The 24635-nt window shown below is 46.6% G+C and overlaps 1 protein-coding gene and 1 long non-coding RNA gene across 7 annotated transcripts in view; one reads left to right on the forward strand and one right to left on the reverse strand.

The window, feature by feature from the left end:
• Positions 1 to 384: 384 nt before the first annotated feature.
• Positions 385 to 24635, reverse strand: part of ASTN2 (astrotactin 2) — an 801670-nt gene continuing 777419 nt past the window's right edge. For all 5 annotated transcript variants that reach the window (XM_031677473.2, XM_072960007.1, XM_031677480.2 and 2 more), the window contains 4 exons: positions 15752 to 15852; positions 13865 to 14048; positions 994 to 1206; positions 385 to 685 (listed from right to left, as the gene is read on the reverse strand). In XM_031677473.2, the coding sequence (XP_031533333.2) occupies positions 403 to 685; positions 994 to 1206; positions 13865 to 14048; positions 15752 to 15852 (781 nt within the window). In that variant the 3' untranslated portion in view covers positions 385 to 402. The remainder of the gene's footprint in view (positions 686 to 993; positions 1207 to 13864; positions 14049 to 15751; positions 15853 to 24635) is intronic.
• Positions 9344 to 15550, forward strand: LOC140696140 (uncharacterized). 2 transcript variants are annotated; one of them, XR_012072222.1, is made up of 4 exons: positions 9344 to 9622; positions 10664 to 10796; positions 13672 to 13744; positions 15200 to 15550. It is a non-coding gene; the product is annotated as an uncharacterized lncRNA (long non-coding RNA). The 2 variants fall into 2 exon arrangements; XR_012072221.1 differs by lacking the exon at positions 13672 to 13744.

A 24635-nucleotide genomic window follows, 5' to 3' on the forward strand; every position in this document is an offset into this window, starting at 1 on the left:
AAGTGCGTTCAGCTCTTGAAGGGGTTTTTTCTCTTATCTCTGGACTTTTGTTCACGGTGTCCCACTTGCCTAGAGCAAACCCCACCCCCAACCCATCTTTTGGGCGTAGGCATTACTTTTTCAAGAATGCATCTCAGAACCCCTCCAGTTTGTCTCATGACCCAGCAATGAGCTCCAGGAACCTCCAACCTTCCCCTACCACAGCCTGAAGTAACTGGTGGTTTCTCTATCATTTCCACTGGGCTGTATATTCCCTGAGAACAGGGAGCATCTCTGTCTTTAGCTGCATGCCCAGTGCCTACTATATAGTAGATAATCACGAAATATTTGTTGACTGAATAAACAGAGGCCCCCCATTTGTAAGAAACACCACCCAAGCAGAAAGAGAGACAATAGGAATTTTTAATGCATGGAAAGTCCTGCAGGGACTCTGGGCAGACCCACAGGCAGCAGGAAGAGGCAGGGGTCCTGCAAATTCAAACACGTCTGAAAAATAAAAGGTCCTAAAGACCCAAGCTTCCTCACTGCACCCATCCTCGGGGCCTCCATCCTGATGCTGAAGAGGTCCAACTGTCTCTCCGTAGGTCTCCTCCGGGGTCCATGGCAGGAAGGAAGCTGAGTGCGGCCGGAGGAAGAAGAACAGGAAAGGCCGCGTGGTCTCCACCTGAAAGCTCCTGCCTTGGGACTGACCACCATCCATAAGAAAAAGTTTAAAAAGGAGAGACTTTGATAGAGTCAAAGGATATCTTAGAAAAAATAAAAGATAGGGGGAAATGAATAATTCCAGTGGTTACAAAGTTCTCTGTCGGCTATCCACAAGAGAAAGAGTTCGCTTTGGCCTTGCTGGCAAGCCTCATCTGCCAGGCCCATCCTCAGTTGACCCCAGCCCACCCAGGCCCCAGGATCCAGAGAGCACGGCTCCCCCTCCTACGGAGAGTCTCTGTGCTCACGGAGGGCGGCACCCTCCCTCACCGGCCCTTGGACTCGCCGTACGTGTTTCGGGCCATGGACACCATCTTCTCCTCGCATGTGATTTTGGTGTCCTTGAGGATGCTGTACCACACCATACCGGCAGGCCGGACCTCCTCGCTGCGGCAGAAAAGGTAGGGCACGGTGTCCACACGGCTCTGGATGTAGGCACTGCGCAGGAGGCTGGAACAGTGGCTGCTCACCCTCTCCAGGCGCCTCAGGATCAGGTGGGCCTTCCTGGAAGACAGAAGGGGGCAGCGATGAAGGAACAAGCCCGGACCAAGGGTCAGACCTTGGAAGAGGCGAATAACGGTTCACAGGCAGATGAAGACTTCTTGGCATAACAATTTCCTAGCCATTCCTGGCCTGAATGCGGTCTTTTGAACACCTGTTCAAAATTCACCTTGGAACGTGTCCTCTTCAGCTGTGTAATGTGTCAACAGTAAAAGAGAGGTACAACCTTTGACCTAACATTTTCACTTCTAAGATGTAAGAGTTATAACGTTAGCAGCCTTAGGACTCTGACCAAGTGAAAATTACTATAATAATGATAAACAACAAGAACAGTAACTGAAATGTATTAACATTGCATGCTAGACACTACGTGAGTACTTCATACACATTTAAAAATGTACATTCAATCTTCACAACAGCCCTGAACATACAGTTCTTTCCACTCGTATATAATGAGTACGGAGCCCAGGTTTCAGAGAAATGACACTACTTGACCACAGATGGACATCAAGTTGACCATTGAAGTTGGACATCTGGATCTAGACCTAAACACCTCATCCCCCTCTGTCTGATTTCTGGCTTTTCTAATTCTCTCCTACTCTTTTCTCATAGTCAAAAGAAAATCTTGCCTTCTGTGTTTCTGCTTCATCAAAGTCTTTATGTAGCAATATCCACAAATCAGAACTTCTCTATCTCATTTTTCCTTATCTCTATGATAGCGATACTGGCCTTACCTTCATATACTGGCTGTAGATTGACTAAGAGAAATGCCCAAAGGCTGGCACAGAGTACGCCCTCAAAAAATGATAGACAGCTGCTACTAAAAAGAACTGCCGTGATGACGTCTCAGGACCGAGGTCATACTGAACACTAGTTTCAACAAGAACTACCTGTACGGTGGTGACCATCACTAGGAACTCACCCTCAGCTCATTACACGGCACCAGAGAGGACCCCTGAGGAGATCCGATGTCTGCATAGAAAATTAAAGATGGCGAGTGTCTTTGAGAGCACCTAGCCCAAGATTTCCCCTCAGGGGCGCTGCTGACGTGTGGGCTGGGCACTTCTTTGCTGTGGGCGTGGTCTTGCAGGACATGTAGCAGCATCCCCAGGCCTCTGTCTACAAGATCCCAGTAGCACCCACAGCCCCAGGCGTGACAATGAAGTTGCCTCCAGACATTGCCAAATGTCCTCTGGGGAGCAAAATTGCCCCATTTGAGAACCAATGACTTAGTCTGACCTACTCTCATTAGAGAGGTGGAAACTGAGGCTTAGAGAGGGAAAGAAACATCCTTTTCCTGGGTCAGGGCATAAGGCAGCTTTGTGGGTCTCCATGAGGAATCCACTTTTCTCTGCATCTCAGCATCCTCGAGATGCCCAGGAACACGGAGGGGCTAAGGGGGAGGCGCTCCCCTGCTGTCCTCTCCATGCCCCTCTGAGACCCCAGGAGGGAGGGCGTTTTACGACAGCAGACCCCACAAATGGGAGACTGTGTCAGGCACCTGTGTGGCGGCTGGAAAAGGGCCGGGCTTATGTGTGGAGGTTTTGTGGGCACGATTTATGAGGTGCCTTTCAAAAAGTCCTCTTTGTATAGTTCACCACTTGGGTGGAATATTTCCTGAGGTGCCAAGAATTCATGGCTTCGCAATCACACTCGAGTTGCCGCTCAACCCACGGCCCTCTTGCCTCGCAGGCACCTCCCCGGAGGAGCCCGAGGAGTGTGCTCGCAGCCCTCCTTGCTCCAGTCCCTGCTCTGCTCCTTGGGGAACTTACTCCAAACCTGTTTCTTCACTTGACAGATGGGGCGGGTGTGAAGTTAAAGGCGATAAAGTCTTTGGCCGCTCCTTTACTGAGCACTTACTATATGGCGGAGCTCCTGATTCAATGGGAAAGACAGACAAGTGGAAACGGCAGCACAGGTGGCAGCAGCCATGATAAAGGGGGCATGGGAGCTGTGGGAAGACAGAGGACGTGCCCAGCTAGGACTGGGAAACCCAAGAAGACTGCCTGTAGCCGGGGAACTTGTGCTGAGTCTCACAAATGAGCAGGGTGTAGGCGAAGAAGAGAGCAGAGGCACAGCAGGAGGCAGGTAAAGGCAGAGAGAGAAGGGCTTGCATAGAAGTTCTGGGAATTTGTGGCGGAGTACAGGTGGGCACGCAGTGGGAAACTGGAGAAGTGGCAGCAGCCAGGCCACTGGAGCTCAGAAGCTAGGGCATCTGTTGTGCACCACGCAGGCTCCTGGGTCTGACCGCTCAGGTTCAAATACCGGCTCAGCCACTCACGAGCTCTATGATACGGAGGAAACTGTTTAACCAGCTCTACCTCAGTTTCCTGACCTATAAAATGGGAGAATAATGGCTGTATCTACCACAAAGGTTGTTTTAAAAATCAAAAAAGCATTAAAGAGTCTATCATAAGCCCTCAATAAATGTTATTTATGATTGTTATCTGGGGAGTCACCGAAGAGTTTCAAGCAACAAAGTAACAGGTTCAGAGACGACTATTTAAAACCGTATCTGATAAACAACAAGTTTCTACTGTATAGCTCAGGAAACTATATTCAACATCTGGTGGTAACCTATAATGAAAAAGACTATGAAAATAAATACAGGTATGCATATGGATGACTGAAGCATTATGCTGTACACCAGAAATTGACACAACATTGTAAACTGACTATATACTTCAATTAAAAAAAAAGAATGCAAGTTAAAAAAATATTTAAATACCTCAAGAGCTAAAAAACAAACAAACAAAAAAACCAAACCATGTCTGGCTGCCTTAAGGAGAGTGGAACTGGGAGAGGGTAAGACCGGGGGCCGGAAACCAGGTACAGACACACCAAGGTGTCCCGTGTTTCCTATCATTGTATGTAGGGGTGCTGGTTCGTTCTTTCTCTCCCTTTTAAAAAGCAACTTATTTTTTCTGTTTCCTTATTTACCAAGAGTGGGGAACATCCGCCCACCTCATAAAGTTGTATCAAGGATTAAATAGGTTAATATGTGTAAAACCCTTAGAAAAGTGCTTGGCACACACTAAGCCCCTGATACATGTCAGGAAGTATCAGTACCACCACCACCACCATCACTTCTATACTGCTTAAGCTTTGAACCCATATCTATATAAGTCAGTGGCAGGAGACAAAAAGACCGACTGAAAGAGTAACAGCCTCTACTTTAGCAGTGGAGTTCTGGGTTGGAGAATTTGCTGGGTGCTATGGGAGTATATAAAATGGATACCTCATCATTAGTTTAGGGGCTCAGAGAAAACTTCCCAGGGGATGTAACATCTGAGCTAGGTCTTCAATGGTCAAACACATTTTTCAGGTAGATGGGAAGGCAGAGGAAGAAGCCCATCCAAAGGTGGACTGAAGAGAGCATAAACCATCAGTTGTTTGAAAAGGCGAGTGCAAAGAATGGGTGAAAGACCAGTCAGTTTGGCCATGACCAGATGGACATCAGACCATCCAGACTCTTCTGAGCCATGGTGAAGTATTCTATTTTGGGGGTAATGGAGAGTCACTGTCTGATCTAGACAGGCCACCAAAAAAAAAAAAAAAGCCACAAACATGAGCTTGGGAAGGACAGTCCCCTAACATGACCAAACGCTTTGTCTCCAAGGGCCCAGCCATTTCCAAAGAGAGACTCTTGGAACGTAATTGGACCACGCCTCTATATGGATGAGGAAACTAAGGTACGAAATGAGAAAATCGTTTCACCTTAAGTTAATAACAAAGGCAAAGCTGGAAACAGGGTTCCTGAGTGTATAGCGCTGAGATGAAGTATTTGGCTGTGGAGCCCCAGGTTCAAATCCGAGTTCTATAACTTAGCTTTATGGATCATGAGCAAGCTCTTCCATGCTACTAACTCACAGTTACTGCATCAGTAAAATGGGAATAACAACAGCGTTTTTGGAAAGGCGAGATAACCTGGGTAATTCGCTTAGTTCTCAGTAAATGTTAGCCAAGAGTCAAGGTAGCACATTACGGTACCACGGACATAGGCCCCAGAGCCCATTAGGACGAGCCACTTGTTCCCTACGAGCCTCAGCTTCCTCGTTTGTAAAGTGGGGATGCAGATGCTTATTATGTAGGGTCGCTGTTAGGCTAGAGTGGAAGTACCGCCCTCGGCATTCAGTACAGGGATGCACACCTGATCGACGGCAGTTTGCTTCGCTGTCCCCTGCTCCTTCTACACTGTACACTACGCCTCAGCACCTTGGTTTGCATTTAGATGACAAGGGCAGGAGAAGTTGGAAGGTGAAGCAATGAGGAGAAGGGTTGGAGGTACTCAAAGGCTGGAGAGGAGGAGGGGGAGCGAGAGACCAGAGGCGAGAGTGCTGAGTAATAAATTGTAGGCAATGGAGATTCATAAATCAAAGGCCAGCCATGCTCCAAGCTTTGCCTGCAGGGGGAAATTACAGGTCAGAGTGACCACTTTTCTCAAATACCGGAAATGAAACCTTCCTCCACAGAGATAGGACTCAGGCCCCCTGGGATAGGAAGCCAGAGGTGAAGGGGGGACACCACACATTAATTCATCATTGTATCAGCAGGCGAGATTGAGACAGGGATGGCTGGTGAAGGAGTCAGGGGCTGGGCTGGGACGCCGCTTCTCCGGGAACTGTAGAACCTTTGACCGATCATTCTGTTCCCAGCATCATTACCCAATCTGCTGCTGACACAGTTATCAGACAGAGACCTAATTTCTAAGGGGGCCTTGGAATGGAGAAAAAGAGGAGAGGCAGTAAGGAAACATTCCCGCTGGCCTCTCTCCTTCCTCTCTGCCTCCTTGAGTTGCGCTTAAATGTCTCTGTGTTGGCTGACCTCAAGCTTAATGAGAGTCAAGGGCATGACATGGTTGCAAAAAATCGGAACACAACCTCTAGAAGTAGAGAGGGCAGATTAAGGGAAGTAATGACTTCCATTCATGCTGCCCTTCCTTGTCAGGCCACATCTGGAGAACCCCAGTCACTTCTGGTAAGAGAGCCACATGCAAACTGTAGCCAGATAGACCATGATACTGCAGGTTGTCTCAAAGGGAAGTCTTCTGAGGAAGTGCTGAAAGCAGGAATCAAATGTGTCACTGAAGGGGGTGGGATTTAGAAGAAAAAAAATGGCTAGGATGTTCTAGTAACTGAAGACAGGAGGGGAAGACCTTGAGGGTCAGGGATGATAATGGCTATAGTTGACTGAGGACCCACTCTGTGCCAGAAACCTATGCAACGTCATTTTAAATATAATTCTCACCACAATTCTAGGGTGCAGGCTTCAGTCCCAGTCTTCAGGTGGTAGAAGTAAGCCTCAGGCTGGTCATAGGATCTGACCAGGACTAACAGAGTTTGAGAACAGCACTTCAGATCTCTGCTGCAAAGCTCCTCAGCGTTAGCGATAAAGCACTCAACTAACAGAAGGCAAATTTGGTCTCAAATAGACAAACAGAACACAAAAAACAAACAAACAAAAAAACCCCTTAAAGCTAAAGTCCTCTAAATGTAGCTGGGGTCCTCCTATACCTGCAGTGGGTTCCCCTGCACTGGAGATGATCAAATCAAGCATGTTTTAGAAGAGAGTCTGTCAGTCTGTCTGGGCTGCTGTAACAAAAGGCCGCAGACTGGGAAGCTCACAAACAGCAGAAATCTCTTTCTCATAGCTCTGGAGGCTGGGAAGTCTGGAATCTTGGCACTGGCAGATTCGGTGTGTTCCTGGTTCACAGACGGCACTTTTTCACCGTGTCCTCCCGTGGCGTAAGGGGCAAAGGATGTCCCTGGAGTCTCTTTAACAAGAGCATCAATCCCATTCATGAAGGCTTCTCCCTTGAGGTTTAATCACTTCCCAAAGGCCCCTCCTCCTAACGACATCACCTTGGGCCTTAGGTCTACACTATATGAATTTCGGGGGAGACACATTCAGATCACAGTAGAATCTAGTGGCAGTGGGAGGTGGAGTAGATGTTTCTCGTTTTCATTTGTTTGCTTGTTTTTAATATAAGAGGAACTAGGGGCTTGATTCGCAGAGAAATAGCACCTGGTGAGCAGTTCACAAGAGAACCTGGTGTGACACAAATGTCACAGCATCGAATTTCTGAGATGCGATGACCACATTCACTGAGATTCTATTCATGCTCCAATGCCATGCTAAAACTTCATCTGGAGGACCTCTTCCAGATCTCCCCAGCTATCATAAGTCATACTTTCCTCTTTGTGGATGAAGAACTTCATTTCTCTGTTGAGATTCATATTACACTATCCATTAGTTGTAGACGTGGGATGCAATGTGTCGTAATGAACAGGACATTAGTTTGACATCAGAAGACAGTCTTTTCAATTTGAGCCCTCACACTTATTAGTTGTGTACCTTTGAACAATTTACTTAAATCCACTGTTTCTCTTTCACTTCATCTTCAAAATTAATTTGTTCAGGAGGTGAAATGAGATAAAAATAACTAGGCCCTAATAGGTGCTGAACTAAGTACTTGCCGCTTGCTTCTTGGACAGTGCGTAGCTCCCCTGATGTCCAGCTCCTGAATGTGTAAGAAGAAGGAGTTCATAATTTTCAGTCCTTAGCTTTAAAAATACAGCAATTCTCTAACAGAGGTTGATAAAAGGAATAAGATGGCACAAGAACTTCAAGAAGACCTGAGGAAATAATCAGGTTAGTGGGTAAGATGTATGCAGATTTATTTATAATAGCAAAGAAGTTGGAAGAAATCTAGTTGGTCTTTAATAGAGACCTGAACTAATCTGTGATACATGTATATAATCACATGGCTGGAGGACCCTTCAAAAAGACAACATATCTGCATAGGCATCATCCACAGGGAAGACCTGTACATGTGCTATTAAGTGGAAATAGGCAGAAAACAGAACATGGTGTACGTATTTGTTAAACATAGCAGAGTTGATAGAAATGGAACTGTGGTCTGCAGATGTCAACATATGCTAAGTCTGTACCAGTTTCCCTACTCATTTGCATACCAGTGTCACATCCATATCTGTGTCTGGGGAGGTATGTGCACACTGTTAACAGTTTTATCTCGGAGTGGGGATTAGGGGTTTAGAGGCGCAACATTTTTCCTTCCCATTTTATACATATCTGTCTCATTTACATGTTACAGAAAGAACAAGAATTACTTTTAGCACAAAATACAATAAAGGCACTTCCATTTTGGAAACATGCATACACACACATTTTAAAGCTGGTATGGTGAATTTGTGCAATGAAGTCTTAGTTTTACGGCTTCTCAGTAGTTCACTGGGGTTACTTTCAGAATGAATCCACATCAAATTCAGCCTCAGACCACCCCCACTGAACAGAAAACCAGAAGCTCAGGTACCGCCATCGGAATATATTTCCTCAACACCAGGCTAGGGACGTGATTTGTAAGGTGCCTAGTGAAAATATTTACATTTGGTTTTGTCTCCTCCTCGTTCTCGCCTAAGAAATCATTTTGCAAGAATTTGTTCCTACGCTGATGGCAAGCATGACTGAGTCTCAATGAACCAAAAGCTATTTCAGTTTGGGACTGATAGATACTGCAAGATAATTATCTACCTTGCATATGATCAATGGGGAAAAGGATCTATGGGACATTTGTTCAAAGTCATAGTGTGTCTTGTTTGTATTTACCTGTTCTAAGACATCTTTAATTTTAAGAGATGCCACTGATTTAATGACAGCCTTTCAAGCAAAGAAAAATGCAACACGTAATGGGCACATCTACTGTGCACAATCCATCCTGATTTCCGAAATGTCAAAGTATGCAAGAAAAAATTAAAAGTACATCTGAGATGATAGGAATATGACTCTAGAAGCCTAAGTTTGCTCTTGTTCCCAATCTCCTAGAAATTCCAAGTCTTATTCCAAGATATCTAAGGAAAGAATAACGTATGAAGAACGTACAGTAACATCTCAGACTTCAATGTCTTCACTAAGAATAAAGTAACAGCAGTTCATAGGTTGCACTCATTCTTTTCAGATGGGAAAAGCTTCTGGTTTGGCTATGTTGAGCAAGATTCCAGGATGAATCAAGCCTGGGATGATTTCTGTGATCCATTAGCAATGTCTGCCATGAAAGCAAGAGGGGCTGACATCACAAATGCACTATTTCTAATCTAGAAAGATCAATTCTACTAAGACAAAATCTCTTCCAGTGCTTGCTTTCTTCTCCCTATTTGATCATTTTAATCAAACATAACTGAGGATTAAGAAGTCTAAGAGTGGTCAAAGATATTCTGCCTGGAGCAAATTCTGGTCCCTGACCACCTATAAGCTCAGTTTTTCAAGTCTCCTAATAGGAACCGCACGGCTGGGACAGCTGGGTGTCAGCCGGTCTTCTCTGAGCAGTTGTTTGCAGTAAACTGTGGTTGTCATGGGAGCCAGGCTCTGGAGGACACTGTCCTGATTGATTTATTAGGTAGAGGTAAGAGATGCCCTTCTGTCACACGACCACAGATCCACAGAGGAGTAGAGAACATTTTGGGGTTTGGTGATTACAGGCCAGCAAAATCCTAATAGAGCTCTCCGCGTGATCTCAGCCCTCAGGGTGCTCCTGGGAAAAGCTTTTATTACCCTAGCCACCCTGGGTTGCTGAGAAACAAGACTTGCTAGGCTAGAGGTGAAAGGACACTCATGGTGTGCCTCTTCTCTGGTCTCTATGACCTTCAGGGTTTTCTGGTTCCTTGGTTTTGTAGCTAGAAGGGACTTTGGAATTCAGCCCTTTTATGTTTCAAATGAAGCCCAGAAAGGTGATGAAATTTGTCCAAGGTTACACAGCAAGTGGGTGGCAAAGCTGGGACAGGAACCCAAGGCTCCTGGTTCCAAGGTAGGGTCCTGCTCTCTCTCCTTTACACCCTGATGTTCTGCATACCTGCTAACCCTTGAGAGGCATGGTACTCTTATCCACATTGATTCTTGTGTCTAAAACCTTTATCCAGCTTTTGGAAGAAAGAGCAACATGTGAAAAGGGCTCGTAAGGGCCATCACGATCTGGCCTCTGCTGAACTCTTCAGCCTAGTTTTTTTCCCTGCTCCCTCTCACCTTGAACTCTCTGCCCCACTGAGATCCGTTCTTCCTGACTGAGGTATGTTCTCTCACCACCCTCTCTCACCTTTGCACTGGTTGTTCCTTCTGATGAGGGCACTGCTCCCCTTCCACCTGGAGGACTCCTATTCATCCTTTACTTCTAAGCATGCACTTTCCTTTCTTCTCCAGGAATTCTTTGAGCTCCAGGTCTGGATTAGCTGCACCAACAGCGGCATCCGGAACCTTGTCACTCAAGGTGTGCTTTTTAAAGCAGCAACACTGGCATCACCAAAGTGCTTCTTAGAAATGCAGCATCTCAGATCCATTCCAGACCACTGAGTTGATCTGGATTTATAACAAGGCCCCCCAGGTGATTCTCATGTATATTAAAGTTGGACAAACGATGCTCTAAAACACACTTCCCACTGTCTTTTTATAGCATGCTTCTTGTGACATATTTCGCTGCAACTGCTTGTTGGCCAGTCTTCTCACTAGATGCTCAGCCTGGCAAAGGCAGGAGCTGCCTTCTTCACCTATCTACTTCCAGCCCACAGCAATGGGCCTGGCACATGGTAAGTACGCTAAATGAATCGATGAATCAATTAACTAAAGTGAGGGTCTCCTCAAGTCTCTTAATATTTGCAAGGCCAATGCTTTTTTTTTTTTTTAAGAATGTTACTTTTAAGCTAGAAAAACCTTGGAGTTTGTGGAATTCAGTTGTTTCCAATGGTGAACTATAGATCTTTGATAGTTCAGGTAGACCTCAGGGACCCCTGGGATTGGAGGCAGGAGTTGAAGAGCAGACCCAGAAGCGGGGGCTCCAGGCCACCCACTCAAACTTCCAGCAGAGCAACTCTGTAGTCACCTGGTCCACACATCCACTCATCCCATGATCCAATTATTCAACAAATAATGGTTTAGCACCTACTCACAGGAATGAATAGGACATAAAGGATCACTAGCTATGCATGAACTGCCACTGTAGTGGGGAAGAGAGAGAATGCATGAGCAATATAGGATTCTGCACCCAGTAGATATCACAGAAAATTAAAACACGAGGGTGTGATACAGTGAATGGGTAGAGGAATGAGGTAGAGTGAATGAGGAGGTGGCATTCTAGCTAAGACCTGGGGATCTATGTAAGATTTATTTAGAAAACAAAGTTTTCACTGCTTGAAAACAGCAAAATACTACTGTCATTTTATAGATGAAGAGACTGCAGGCCAGAGAGGGCCAGAGCCCATGGCTGCACAGTGGGTTTACTAGCAGTCCCAGGATAGATTAGGAGACGGAGGTCTTGATTCCTGCTGATGCCAGTGTGCGATATCAGAGAAATCTCAGATTCCCTCCGGAGACTAGGAAGACCAGGGGAGGAGGAAACTGGGTGACACAGGCAGGGGTTGGTGGGCAGTGGCTGGTGACTAGCTGGCCGGCAGTAAACAGGTTGTCACAGTCCCTCCCTGAGTGGGTTGTCCTGCCTCAAGGGGTGGCCAGAAAGCCTTTCTAGAAGATTTACGTCCTGGAGGGTCATAAAGGATCCAAGAAGATTATAAAGACAAAGTCAGCAGTGAAGCCTTGGTTTAGCTTCCACCCAAACTCCCTGAACCCTTGGCGAAGCCCAATAAAATGGACCGCCTCTCCCTGATCACGGGCAAGATGGCAGCCGGGATGACTCAACCAGCAGCTTTCATCTGGGGCTCAGCTGCTGTCTGTCTGCTCTCTTTTAGTTTTATCTGAGAACCTTTCTTTCATGTGAAAGGGAGCAAGTTACAGTCCAGGACCCAATGGAGCAGATAAGGCCCGCACCAGGGAAAGATCTCTTTTATCCCTCGATCAGGCTCTCACGTCTTCCCTCAGATTCTTGGAGGGCTGTAAGTGTTGTACGGGCCCAGGGGGAAACTCAGAGCCAGACTCCCCAGCAAACTCTGCGCACCTCTGGGCAGCTCATCCAACCCGAGGGGGCCTTCGATTCTCTTCCATGGATGAAATGGGGAGGATACTTTGCCTAGTTTAGAGGGTGATTTGAAAGCTCTTTAAAGCAAAACACGCTGCCCACTAAGTATTTCCGGAAGTCATGCAATTCTCTCTGGGGCTACTGATACTACCCCGGCCCGGAGACCACTCTCTCTCTTGGATCAGTACGACAACAGCCTTGAGGGCCTCACTGCCTCCCTCTGGTCTTGACTCCTCTAGTCCCCGCTTCCAACTGCAGTCAGAAGGATCTTTCTCCCCTGAAGTTCTGATAGTATCTGCCCCTTGTGAAAAACACTTGAAAAGCTTCCCATTACCCTAGAGAGATAATCCAAACTCTTTAACCCTGCTTAAAGGGCGTTCGGAACTGGCCCCCGCTGACCTCTCCCTTCTTATCTCTGACCACTCCTGCTGTCACACACTCCGCGCCAACTACACAGACATTCTTTCAGTTCCTCCACACGCAGTGTTTACCAAAGTGCAGAAAGAGTTCCTCCGGGGCAGGAAAAAAGGATTGTAGGTGATACCCGAGAAGATCACAGACTCAGTCTTGAACAACAATGAATCACACGGGGGAAAAGCAATTAGGTTCCCTTTTTCATTCTCTTCCCGTCCTCCCGATTACCTTAAGAAAGTCATAAAGGTGCAGGCAAATGACCAAACTTTGAGAGGAAAACCCTGCTCTTTATAGTATTATGTATTAGAGTATTATGTCGTCCGGACACTTCACAGGCCAGCCCCCTGGCCTACAACTGTCCAATCCTCTCTCTCTGCTTGCCTGGCCCTCACTCACCCTTTGGGTCTCAGAGTCTCAGCCCTCGGGAGGGCTTCCCTGGGTTACCTAGCCTGGGCGTCTAAGCCTCACCTCCCCAACAGGCCCCACTCGTCTGCTGCCATGACACTTACTCCTATTCCTTGCACTTGCTTGTTTAATTACATGCGACAGTAAGCTATGTGCAGGCAGGGACTGCTTCTACCCTTAACATTGCATGGTCACCAACCGACCTAAAAGAGGGGCTACTCAGTCTGTGCTGAATAAGTGAATGAATGCTATTGTTGGATGCAAGGCATGAAATGCAGCCACCATTTCGGACACTAGTTCGGGGAATTTCAGAAGACAGCGACTGTCTTTCAGTTATGGTTGAATCCTGCATGGCACCTATCACAGTGGTGGCATAGTCACTGCTGGTGATATAAAAATCATGCCTTAATATATGTTCAAATTATGAATGTATTTAGATATGGTCATTTATGGACTTAAGTCCAGAAATAACCCAAGATTTCTTATGAAAGAGCAGGAAAAGCCCTAGGTTAGGGGGCCATGGCCCTGCCACCACACTCTTCCATGACCTTAGTCAGGACACATCTCCTCAAGGAGGCTAAGTTTCCCATCTCCGAAACTGAAAAGTGGAAGATGAACACGGGCAGTGACCGTTTAAAAGAGCAGTGATGTCTCTCTCTTATCTGACATTTCAGGAGTCCAGGAAGCCAAAGTTCCGAGATTCATTCTCTCTGCCCACTTCCCGTCTCAAACCCCGACACGACTAAGGTGACTGCCACCCTTATTTATTTCACAAAGCCCATCCTCAGCCTGTGGAAGAAAAGGATCCAGCAAAGTCCCATGGTAGCCAGAAGAATTTACCACTGCACTCGTATCAGATGCCCATACCTGGGCCCCAGCTCGTCCTCACTCCTCCAGACGAAGTCGCCGAACTTCTCATAGTGAGAGTTGTAGTGGTGCTGGACTCGAAACAGCATGGAGGCTGAGACTTCCATCAGCGTGTTGTAGGCAGTCTGCTGCTCCTTGCCACTTGTGTACCCATTGTACAGATTGTAGATCTTGTCGGCGATCTCTGGGGAGGAAGAAGTGCAGGCACAGATCACTGGGACAGTAGGAAAAGGGAGGATGGAAGCATGCCTTGTAGCTAGGAAGGCATATTCATGCAAGAGTTCACTGGTGTGGTCTTTGGGGGGCCAACAAACCTTAGCTCTGTCCTGAATATGCCACTGACCAGCTGTGTTCAGTTCTCTTATCAATCAACTGGAAAGAAAATGATACATACTTGGGAGGGACATTGTAAGGGCTAAATTAAAAAGTGGATGTAAAGCACTCAACACAGGGTCTGGCACAAAGGTAATGCTTATAGTTGCAAGCATAATTTTTAACAGAAGTTTGGTGTCTATGACTTAACAGAAAATTTCAAATAGGTGCAGAGGCTTAAATAAACTGTTGTGAGCTCTTCTCAGCAGTCTACTTCCAGCTCCTCCCTGCAATACTTCCAACACATTTCTGTGATCAGGTCTAATAGCTCTGTTCAGAAATCTTCCAAAGAAAAACCAGACTCCTTTGCTTGCCATGCATGGCAATTTCTGCTCTTTCAGTCATTCCTACTAATTGAGGTAACTTAAATTCATTACAGGTTGCTCTCTTAAAGAGAAGGCACATTCTTTCATCTTTGAAGACTGAACAAAATTTATGTACATCCACAGGTCATTGCTAACAAAGACTGCCTCCAGGAAAATCTGAGGGGCTTGGGTTCAGGATGGGAGAAGCAATTACTCTGCACAATTTTCTACTCTGATTTTGATTGTTCTTGTTTTTTAAACCATATTCATATGCTATTTAAAATAAAAATAATTTAAAGATTACCAGAAAACCATCTCAAATCCCCTCCCTTTTGAGACTCAGTATCTCACCATCTCCTCTTGTCTGGTAGCACACAAAATATTTATCATCAAGGTTACGATTCAGCCATTGGAGAAATGTCTCTCTCTCTCCCCCTAGAATGTGAACTCCTAAAAAGTGGAGAGTACGTCCCTCCTGCACTGCTTGTACCAGGGCCCTTGGAAAATATTTGCTCAACTTCAAGTGAACTGCGAGAACTTACAAGCTACCACCACATTTTTGCCAGTCTCGATGTAGAAACTGTATCTATACATTGTCTAAGAACGAAGCGTATGGTGGATCTGATGTGTTGGTTCAATTTTTTTTTTTTTTTTGCAGGTGTCTTGCCTAATGTTTACAACTTCATGGACCAGGAACAGCAAAAAGGTCTATTCCCGCATGTTAATTCCGACAGTTGCTGAGGATGCTGGGCCCGCCCCTGGGCTAGACGGGAAAGGGATCTGTGATCAGTTAATGATGTCTGCCGCAGGTGCAGCAAAGGGAAGTGGTCCTCTAGGTGCCACCGATTTGCCAGCTTGAGCATAGACCGAAGTGGAAGAGAAGGATGGACCCCTAAAAGCCCAGGTTGAGGGGCAGGACACAGGCGTGGGGTTCTGACTCTCCATTATTCCTTGCCTCTAAGTTAGAACATAGATTCTATAAAAGAGGAGCAAGTCTTTTCACTGGCAGAGATAATGCTGGCCAATCTCCATTTCCTTCATGGCTCTGATTAACTTAGCCCCATGTCCCTCCTGGTCCCTTAGTCCCTTCGCTGTCTTCTCCCTCTACCAATGTGTGTGAGGTGGGGAAGGAGTGGCGGTTAATGTTGGGTTTTGAATTTAGAGACAGGAAATGTGAGTTAGCTGGGGAGTGAAGACATGGGCCACCCACCTTCTGCTTTGTTGTCATCCACCAGCGGGCAGGCAGTCCGCAGGGTCACGGTGCTGAGCTCTGAGTGCCTCCCTCGTGTGTCCACAGCATAGAGGGTGAACCTGTAGCACAGCAAGAAAACAGAGCGTAAGGCCACGGCTTCAGAGAAGGCCCTGGAAGCTGCGAGGAGGAACACAACACCGTAGCACAGGACGAACAGCTGAAAGAACTCAGGGATGCTTAGGCTGCAGAAGAAATGATTTGGAGGAAAAATGCTAATTATTAAACATTTATTGAGCACCAACTGCCTGCTGGGCATTTGGCACTTAAAATCTTAACTTACAGGTAGCGAGGCCAGAAGGCAGGGATTATCATCACTTGAGTTTCACCAGTGAGGAAACTGACATTTAGTTTTGTCTATTTCTCTTGTCTCACAGTTACTAGAGGACAGAGCAGTCTGAGTCTAGGACTTGAGAAGTAGAACCCAATGTTATCTTGTTTGGCTTTATAAACTCACTTATATATTCATTCATTCACTCATTCATTCAATCAACAAATACTCATGAGCATTAACTGTGTGCCAGGAATTATTGCAGGAGCTAAGGTTACAAAGATGAGCAAGAGAGTCAAGTTCTCTGCTTGCATAAAGCTAATCAAAAAGGAAGCAAAAAATCAGACAACCATAAATGTAAGAGAGAATGTAACAGGTTAATACAGAAAAGACTAGCGTGAAAGAGAATGTGGGTACTTTGGACAGGCTTGTCCACGAAGACCTTCTTGCGGAGAGGTTTGAGCTGAGACACGAAAATGAAAAGGGACTGGCTTATGGGAGGAAGACCAGGGGAAGAGCATTCCATACAAGAAAACTGGTAAGTGCAAAGGTTCTAAGCAGAGGGGGATCCAGACTGCTGGAGGAATGGACAGCAGTAGGTAGCAAATATGAGAGGTAGATAGCAAACAGAGAGCAAAATGAGATGAATGGGAAGATGGGTGGGGACCATGGGGCCACGATAGGGTGTCTGAAAGTTATTTAAGGTACAAGCCATGTCCCAACCCAGGGCACAGAATTCTTTCTGGAGCAGACACTGTCCTCTGGCCTACTTGGAGAAGGCTCTCTGACCCTTCATACCTCCGGATCTCCAAGTTCTGTGGTTTAAACAAAGTCCAAGGAGTGAGCAGAGAAAACTTTCAAGAGGAGGTAAGCCTTGGAGGCCAGCAACAATCTGAACGGAAGGGAGAAGGGATGAGCATCTAAGTGTCCTGTCTTGTCACGCCCTCCTCTTCACCAGCCTTCAAGGGTAGAGGTAGTTGTGAGGAGTGGGAAGACAGTTCCCTGGGTCAGATAGAAGAAACTACCATCCTGGGGCCCTATTTCCTTTCCTCCTTCCCCAACACGTCAACTCACCTCGTCTTATAAAATGAGCATTACACTACTCCCGCCAAGTTGCAGAATTATGAGCCCTGATTGTACATATTAGATGGTTAATAAACATGAGTTGGCCGTACAAATCAATTTATATGTGATAAGTCCTTAATATGCGTCAAGCACTGGCCTGAGCATTTTTAGCTGCATTATTGCTATTGATCCTCCTAGGTGATCCTAAAAGATATCCACTATTACTCTCCTTATTTCATACAGGAGGCTCGGAGAGGACGAAAAGCTTGCCCAGAACCACACAGTAATTACTAGGACTGGCAATTAAGTCTAGGTGTGCCTGACTCCAAAGCCCATGCATTTAACCACTATCAGCCACTGTCTTCTGGCTAAAGGTCTATGGGTACCAACACTGTACAAATACAACAAATACAATTCCATTAGGTGTATTTGCCAAACTCCAACTATGTTGAAACAGTGCCATTTCACATGTTTTTCTAATCTTATGAAAACTTGCTAAAGTAATCACCCTCATTATCTACATCTTTCAGAGGAGGAAACTGAAGATCAAAAAAATTGGCAATTTGTCCAAAATCACAGAGCTGGACAGTGAAAGAGCCAAGATTCGCACCATGGTTTGTCTCACCCTAAAACCCGAACTCCTTGCCCTTAGCTGCCACTCTGCCGCTCTAGCTCTACCACTGCTGGCTTAGAGGGTCTGAACCTGGTCATCTCACAGGCCCTCTGAGTTTTAACACCTCATGACCTGGTGCCCCAATGTTTTTATGAAAGGCACTATAAATCAGAACTTCACAGTACCAGGTGCACAGTAAGCAGAAGCCAGTATCTTTCTGGAGAAAACACTATTTGTCTTTTTTCGTGTGTAAAAATCTCCTTTTGAAAAAATAACTCAATTTCTCTTCCAAAGAACTGTGAAGGGAACTCATGTCATCCCAAGAATGTGTTTCTAGCTTACTCCTTGATAATGCTTCTGAGTTTCATTGTAATTCAGACAGTACATTAGTGCCATCCTGCCTTTTCTAGGAAGTTGGTATTTTTTGGTGCACATAGGAATTCACCAGTCATGCCAGGTCTATGTTTACAACGCCATGAGCCCGGCTGGCAGCAAGCCTTATAACCATATATGCTCCACAGTCTTTGCTGCTATGGGACACTGCCACCAGGCCCATGACAGGCCCATGGAGACACCTCCCAGCACCACAGGAATGTGCACTGCTCTGTCCCACCCATTTTCTGCAAAGGGGACTGGGCTGAGGGGTCCGGCAGGGAACAGGGCAAGAGGAGTCTTGTAGCCCAATCAGCATCCATTCAAACCTTGGCTCTGGTGTTCACTAGCTGTATGACCTTGGGCTAGTTGATCATCCTCTCTGGTCCTGTCTCCCTAAATGTGAAACAAAAGCAAACAAGTCCCTCCCTGCAGAACTGTCAGTCCAAGTGTACGAAACCTAGGGTCATACAATGGCTGAGTGCAACGCTAGGCACGACTGCCATCTAGTAAGTGCTCACTGGTGTCCTTTACACGCACTATGCCAGTTAATCTTCATGATGATACACTGGGTACCATGATTGTTCACATTTTATCAATAAGGACGTTGGTTCCAAAGAGGCCAAGTAATTCACCCATACTTATATATTAAAAAATAAATAGCAGCAGGGGACCAGAACTTAGGTCTGTCTGAATCCCAAGATTATGTTCTTAACCACACTGTACTATACCACCTCATCAAACCTAATTCCACCTTGTGTCTTTCATCAGCTGACTTGCAGTGCTGGGAAGGGTAAGCAAGTGTAGGTCTACCCCTAATACATGTGACTTAAGATACCTAAACACGGAGTGTTTTGGCCTCATCTTCAGACGGAAGCCAACCTATTCATCAGCCTTCTGGGCCATTTAGCCAACCTATTCATCAGCCTTCTGGGCCATTTAGCTTCAGCCTTTGGTGAGAGAACAATAGCACTGTTATATGGGCGTTCTCTCTCTCCACCTGTCACATCTCAGCACTGTGAGCGGAGCTCCGTTCTGGCTCTTACTATATATCATATACTGTCTCAGTCAAGGGAGAAGCAGTGGGTGACAAAGGGAGAAGTCTGGTGTTGGAGGTGGCCAGGCTTGGGTTCACTTTCCATTCTCTTGCCTTGCTGTGTGACCTTGGAGTAGTCACTTCACCTCTCTGTGTTTATATCACTTCTCTGTTTGAGGCATCTTGTGATAGGAAGGCTGCTATCCACTTCACAGATCAGTGTGGACGAATGTGAAATTTAAGTGCTATACAAGAGGAGGTATGGCTGGGAAGCCTTGCACAGGGGTTGGAAGCATGATCATCATGAAACCCCAGGACGTGAGAATAAGCAAGCGGCAAAGGAGGGAGGTAAGGACAGTACCAGGTAACACCATGTAAACACTTACCGTACACACAACAACCCATCTAGAAAGCAGCAGAGGCAGAATCCAAACCACAGCCTGCAGCTTGGGTATGTCCCTGGCACTTCATACAGTACTAGGCATATGACAGGCCATCTAAATATTTGAGTAAATGAATGAACTTGAGCACAGCACATCTCATTTCTCAATTTCTGTTTCTGCGTCAGCAAAATGGGGATAACTGTAGAGACAGTGTACGGCTGTCTCAAGGATCACATAGAGTGAGGCATGAGAAGTGGCTTGTAAGTTGCAACATTTTTATAAAGGCTATATAAAGAGCACTTATTTGGGCAAGAGTACACATTTTTAAAATGCTTTCTTGGAGTAGAAGAGGAGACATATTTCAACTGAGGAGAAAGTGGAAGGTTGTAGTAAATAAAACATGTGAATGAGACTCCAAACATGAGGACTTGGAAACAATTTTAAACACTGCTTTCCCATTGGCCACTTATGTTTGCATGATGCTTCTGTAATATATTTCCTCCACCAAGAGAGTCCGGGGTCACCTCTCTGCTTAGCCAAGCAGCATGAATAACAGCATGCTGGGGGAGAAGCAGTCTCAGGTTTTCAAGTTATAAAATGTGGGTAGAATCCTCACTTTCTCCAACTGCTGGCTGATCATTCTTTGAAAAGTCACTTCACTGTTTCTGAGCCTCAGTCTCTGAACCTGTAAAATAGGATGAAATTAACCATATCTCACAAGTTGGGGGAACAAAACTCAACAAAATAGTGATTGCAACAGGCCTGGTTCACTCTTTACTTCCTAAAAGATAGCTTCTATTTGTGTCATTAGAGTAACTCAACCTGTCAGTGGAGGCCTTAGGCCACCCTGCCAGTGGGAGCGGAGGGGTGGAGAAAGAGGAAGATGACAAGCTCACGGGGCTGGGTCAAAAGTCACAAGGCCATGCGCTTTCTGCCCGTCTCAGCTGTAATTGTAGAACTGTTCCAGAGACACATCTGAAAGCTGTTAGGGGACCAGGGGCTCTTTGAGAGGGGAAGAGAGTGGTGGCCCCTGATGTGGGGAAGGAGGAGAGAATGAGAGAGACCGAGAGACAGGGACATGTACACAACCACAGAGCAGAGTGAAAAGGTGACAGAGAGAGACGGAGAAAGACACAGGCAACACAGATCTGTGTTCTCAGGGGTCAGGAGGGCCCCAGTTACCTTGGTCCAGCTCTTTCATTTTCACCCGCTGAGGCAGGCTGAGATCCACTGACCATTTGAACTAGAACTCCTGAGCCATCACCAAACTCCACATCCTCATTCTACAGGTGGGAAAACCAAGGCCCCAAGAGGAGAGAGACTTGTACAAGGACCTGCTGCCAATAAGTTCAGAATAAAGACACTGGCTCTCCTAATTCCTCCTTTCAGTGCTCCATCTACACACCATCCTGCTTCCTGTACAACCAGCTGGACTTAGGTCAGTTGGACCTATGGGATACTTTTATTATAAAAGAGGTGGCTCCAAGGATGAAGTGGGATGAGCTATTTAGGAAACTGGAACTCCAGGCTCAAACCCTTGCCGCGCCTCCTCTAATCCTGTTTCAGAGGAAAGAATACTGGCCAACGCGGCTGAAAACCTGAGTTTGCATCCCAGCTTTTCCACAGACTGTGGGTTGTGAGATCTTGGATGCCTAAAGCAATGCGGTCTTTATGTGGTGGGATTTCAACGTGTGGGGAGATGCCTTGGGACTGGCTACTCAAAGGCAAAGTATTTTTCAGTGTTTCTTCACCGTCTTCAGGACAAAGCACAAACTCCTCCCCACGGGCCCTTGACGTGACTCCTTGCTTGCCATGATGCCTGGCACGTGAGCGCTCAGTGAGAGAGAGCTGTGGGTATTGTCAAGATGATGACGATGATGAAGATGAAGATGATGCCACCACTGCCCGAGGCTCTGAACCCCCTGCCATCCAGAGTAAGTCGTTCTGGTGGAGATCAGAGGAGGGTAGGTGGAGAGGAAGCTGTTGTCGGTCCCATCCAAGACCCCCAGACCTGATCGCGGCAGGGGTGACTGAATGAAACTGAGACGTTAATTGGAGGTGAGAGCTTCTCACCAATCTGACAGGGGGTAAGAGCTGGGACAGAGCCTCAGAGGCCCACGTCAGAACCAGGTCCCCGAGAGGACGGGAAAATGCGTTTGAAGTCTCTAGGCCAATGCCTGCTCTTCCCCAGCCATCACGTGATTTAGGCACTCTGGGGAGGCAAGATCTCCTTACTGATTTGAAGGGAAACAGATGTTTCCAGGCCAGAGTCCCTGGTCTTGTAAAAGTGCTCCTTCCCCCACACAGCTTTGGCAAACAACTTCCCGTAAACTCAATCCCTACCCTCCATCTACCACCAGCTACCACCACTCCCCTCCCCGCCATTCCCAGCACACTGTGCGAGTCAGGCATGGTGGGAAAAACACCAAGGCCCAGCTCCAGCGGGGTGTATGAGCAGCCAGCCAGCCAGGGACACCCCACTGCCTTTTCCTGGGTCTCAGTCTCTGCAGCGAAGGAACTAAACCAAGATGAGCTCTGAGGGATAGGCCAGACCTGATATTCTAGGGACTGAGGGCATTCTCCTCTGAAAGAGTTGGTACTGTCCCTTCCAGATCCTTCTCCATTGGAGTCCATGGCAAAGAGCATGGGCTTGCCTTAGCAGGCTCTAGGTTTGAATTTGGACTCCATCAGCTACTGGGCAAGAACAACTTAACCAGGGGGCCTTTGTTTCCTTATCTGTAAAATGGAGACAAAGGATCCATCTATGGGGTCGTGAGAATTAAATCAGAATTCAGTTGCCCCCCCCCATTTTAGGTTTTTTATGAAGGAAATTGAGCACCATACCTCTTTCCTTGAACCAACCATGATGCACAGAACAGTCTGAACCCAGAGGAGTTGTGCAGTAATATTTGTGACTGCTGGCAGGAAGACCTGCTGGACTCCTGGCAGTTCAAAGACTCAAGTATGTAACCCAGCTCTGCTTTAGCAGTAGAAGAGCATTCTCGTTTTCACGATCACGATGAAGCAGGCGGTGTTGTGGTTAAAAGAGAATTTGGAGCTTGATGACCTGAGTTCAGATGTTGGTTCTACAACCTCCTATCATTGTGACCTCTCTGTTCTTCAGTGTTCTTGTCTTTAAAGTGTGGATGATAATATGACCTCCTTCAAAGGGATGCTGGAGGAATAAAGCACTCAAAACAGTGCCTGGCACATGGTCAGTGCTAAGTAAGCTAAGTAAGCACTGACCATTATTCGACGTGTGTGTTTAAATGATAAATCTCTTCTATGACGATTTTAAATGAGTCCCCCACCCCAGTCCTTTGACTCTGCTCCCACTGAGAGGCAGGGGCCTATGCCCTTTCACCTGGAATGCAGCGGGCTCCTGAGTGCTTTCATTAACAGAGTGTGGCACAAGGGATGCACTGTAACTTTTGAGTCTGGGTCACAAAACGCTACACAGCTTCCGTCTAGATCCCTGAAGCATTCTTGCTTGGAGCCCTGAGCCACCATGCAAGACAGCCAACTACCATGAGGCCACCCTGGTGTGAGGAAGGCAGGCCACGTGCAGAGGCCATGTTAGGCACTTCAGTTGTCACAACTCAGGTCATCCGAGCCCAATCTCCAGGAAGATGAGTAAAGAAGCCCTCAGGTGATCTCAGCCCAAGCAGTGGAGTCACTCCCAGCTTTTGAATCCTTGCAGCTGAGGCCCCGGTCTTCATGGAGCAAAGACAGCCCAACCTGCTGTGCCCTGTGCCAATGCCCGACCCACAGAATCCATCAGCCTAATCAAGCGGTTGTTTTAAGCCACTAAATTCTGGGGTCATTTGTTATGTCATCAATAGTAACTATAACAGTTTCCAAGCATTCAGAGCAGGGGTCAGCAAACGATGGGCCATGGGCCAAATCTGGTCTGCTGCCTGTTTTTGTGACGTTTTAACGGAACATGGCCACTCTCATTTTCCTAAAACCTGTTTTCTGTGGATGCTTTCATGCTACAGTGACAGAACTGAGTAACTGCAAGGGAGCATATGGTCCACAAAGCCTAAAAGACGTACTATCTAGACCTCTAGGGAAAAGTTAGCTGACTCCTGAATTAGAGTTTTGACTGCACTTAACATTAAAATCATTTGCTTGCATTATTTCATTTGATCCCAGGGTTAGACGTCATTCCCATTTTACAGATAAGCTTGGTGAGTTCAGGTGACTTGTCCAAGGTCACACAGCAATTCTGACCCCCAGGTCTAATGCCACAACAGCCTGCTGAAGATCTGGACTGTGGTTTGGGTTCAGACACTGAATGAGCAGTGCAACCTTGGTCAAGTTCTACCACGTCCTGCCCTTTGGTTTCCCGACTGTGAGATGAGGGGTCTGGGCAAGATGGTACAGACTGGCTGCTAAAATTCAGTTGTCCCAAGTTTCCTGCAGCCGAGTGCTGGCCACCAGGCAAAGTATCTCCGTTCTCCTTTAGTCCAAGTGCATCTCAGAGGGACTTTGGAACAATCAGCCAGGGGCTCCGTGGATACCTGCTCTGTTCCACATGCAGCCCCCTACTCCCCAACACCAAAACCCAACTTTCTTATCTCTTAACTCAGACTGACAAGCCATGCTTTCTGCCAACATAAATATTTAACTCCAATACCCAGCACAGAGACACTGTCATGGTGTTAAGGACTCTAGCCCTGGTTTCTACTTTCAAAACAACACAGTCTGAACCGTGAATGGGAGGCCCTGCCTGGGACAAAGGTGAGGCAGCCTGTGGTTGGGCTCCAAACATCAGCCCTGCCCACCTGCCCTCCCTTCAACCCCTCCAGCTGCATGAGCTAAAAGGTAAAGAATCAGGGGAGGGGGGAGCCTGTAGAGAGAGCTCTGGGGGAAGGCCAAGTCTGGAAACCAATGAGGGCCTGAGCTCAGGCAGAGGCAACAACAATCAAGAATCAGTGTTAGACACGCACTGCTTTGCCTGCCAAGGCCCCCAAAACTCACTGGGTTTTTGAGCGTTACACTCAAATCCTTAGTGCCAAGAAAACCAGAACTCAGGAGTGAATTATTCGCATACTGACATTTAAATCAAATAAATATAAACTGATTTACAATTAAACAGGCTG

Source organism: Vicugna pacos, chromosome 4 (genome assembly GCF_048564905.1).
Source record: "Vicugna pacos chromosome 4, VicPac4, whole genome shotgun sequence".
NCBI classification, from domain to species: Eukaryota; Metazoa; Chordata; class Mammalia; order Artiodactyla; family Camelidae; genus Vicugna; species Vicugna pacos.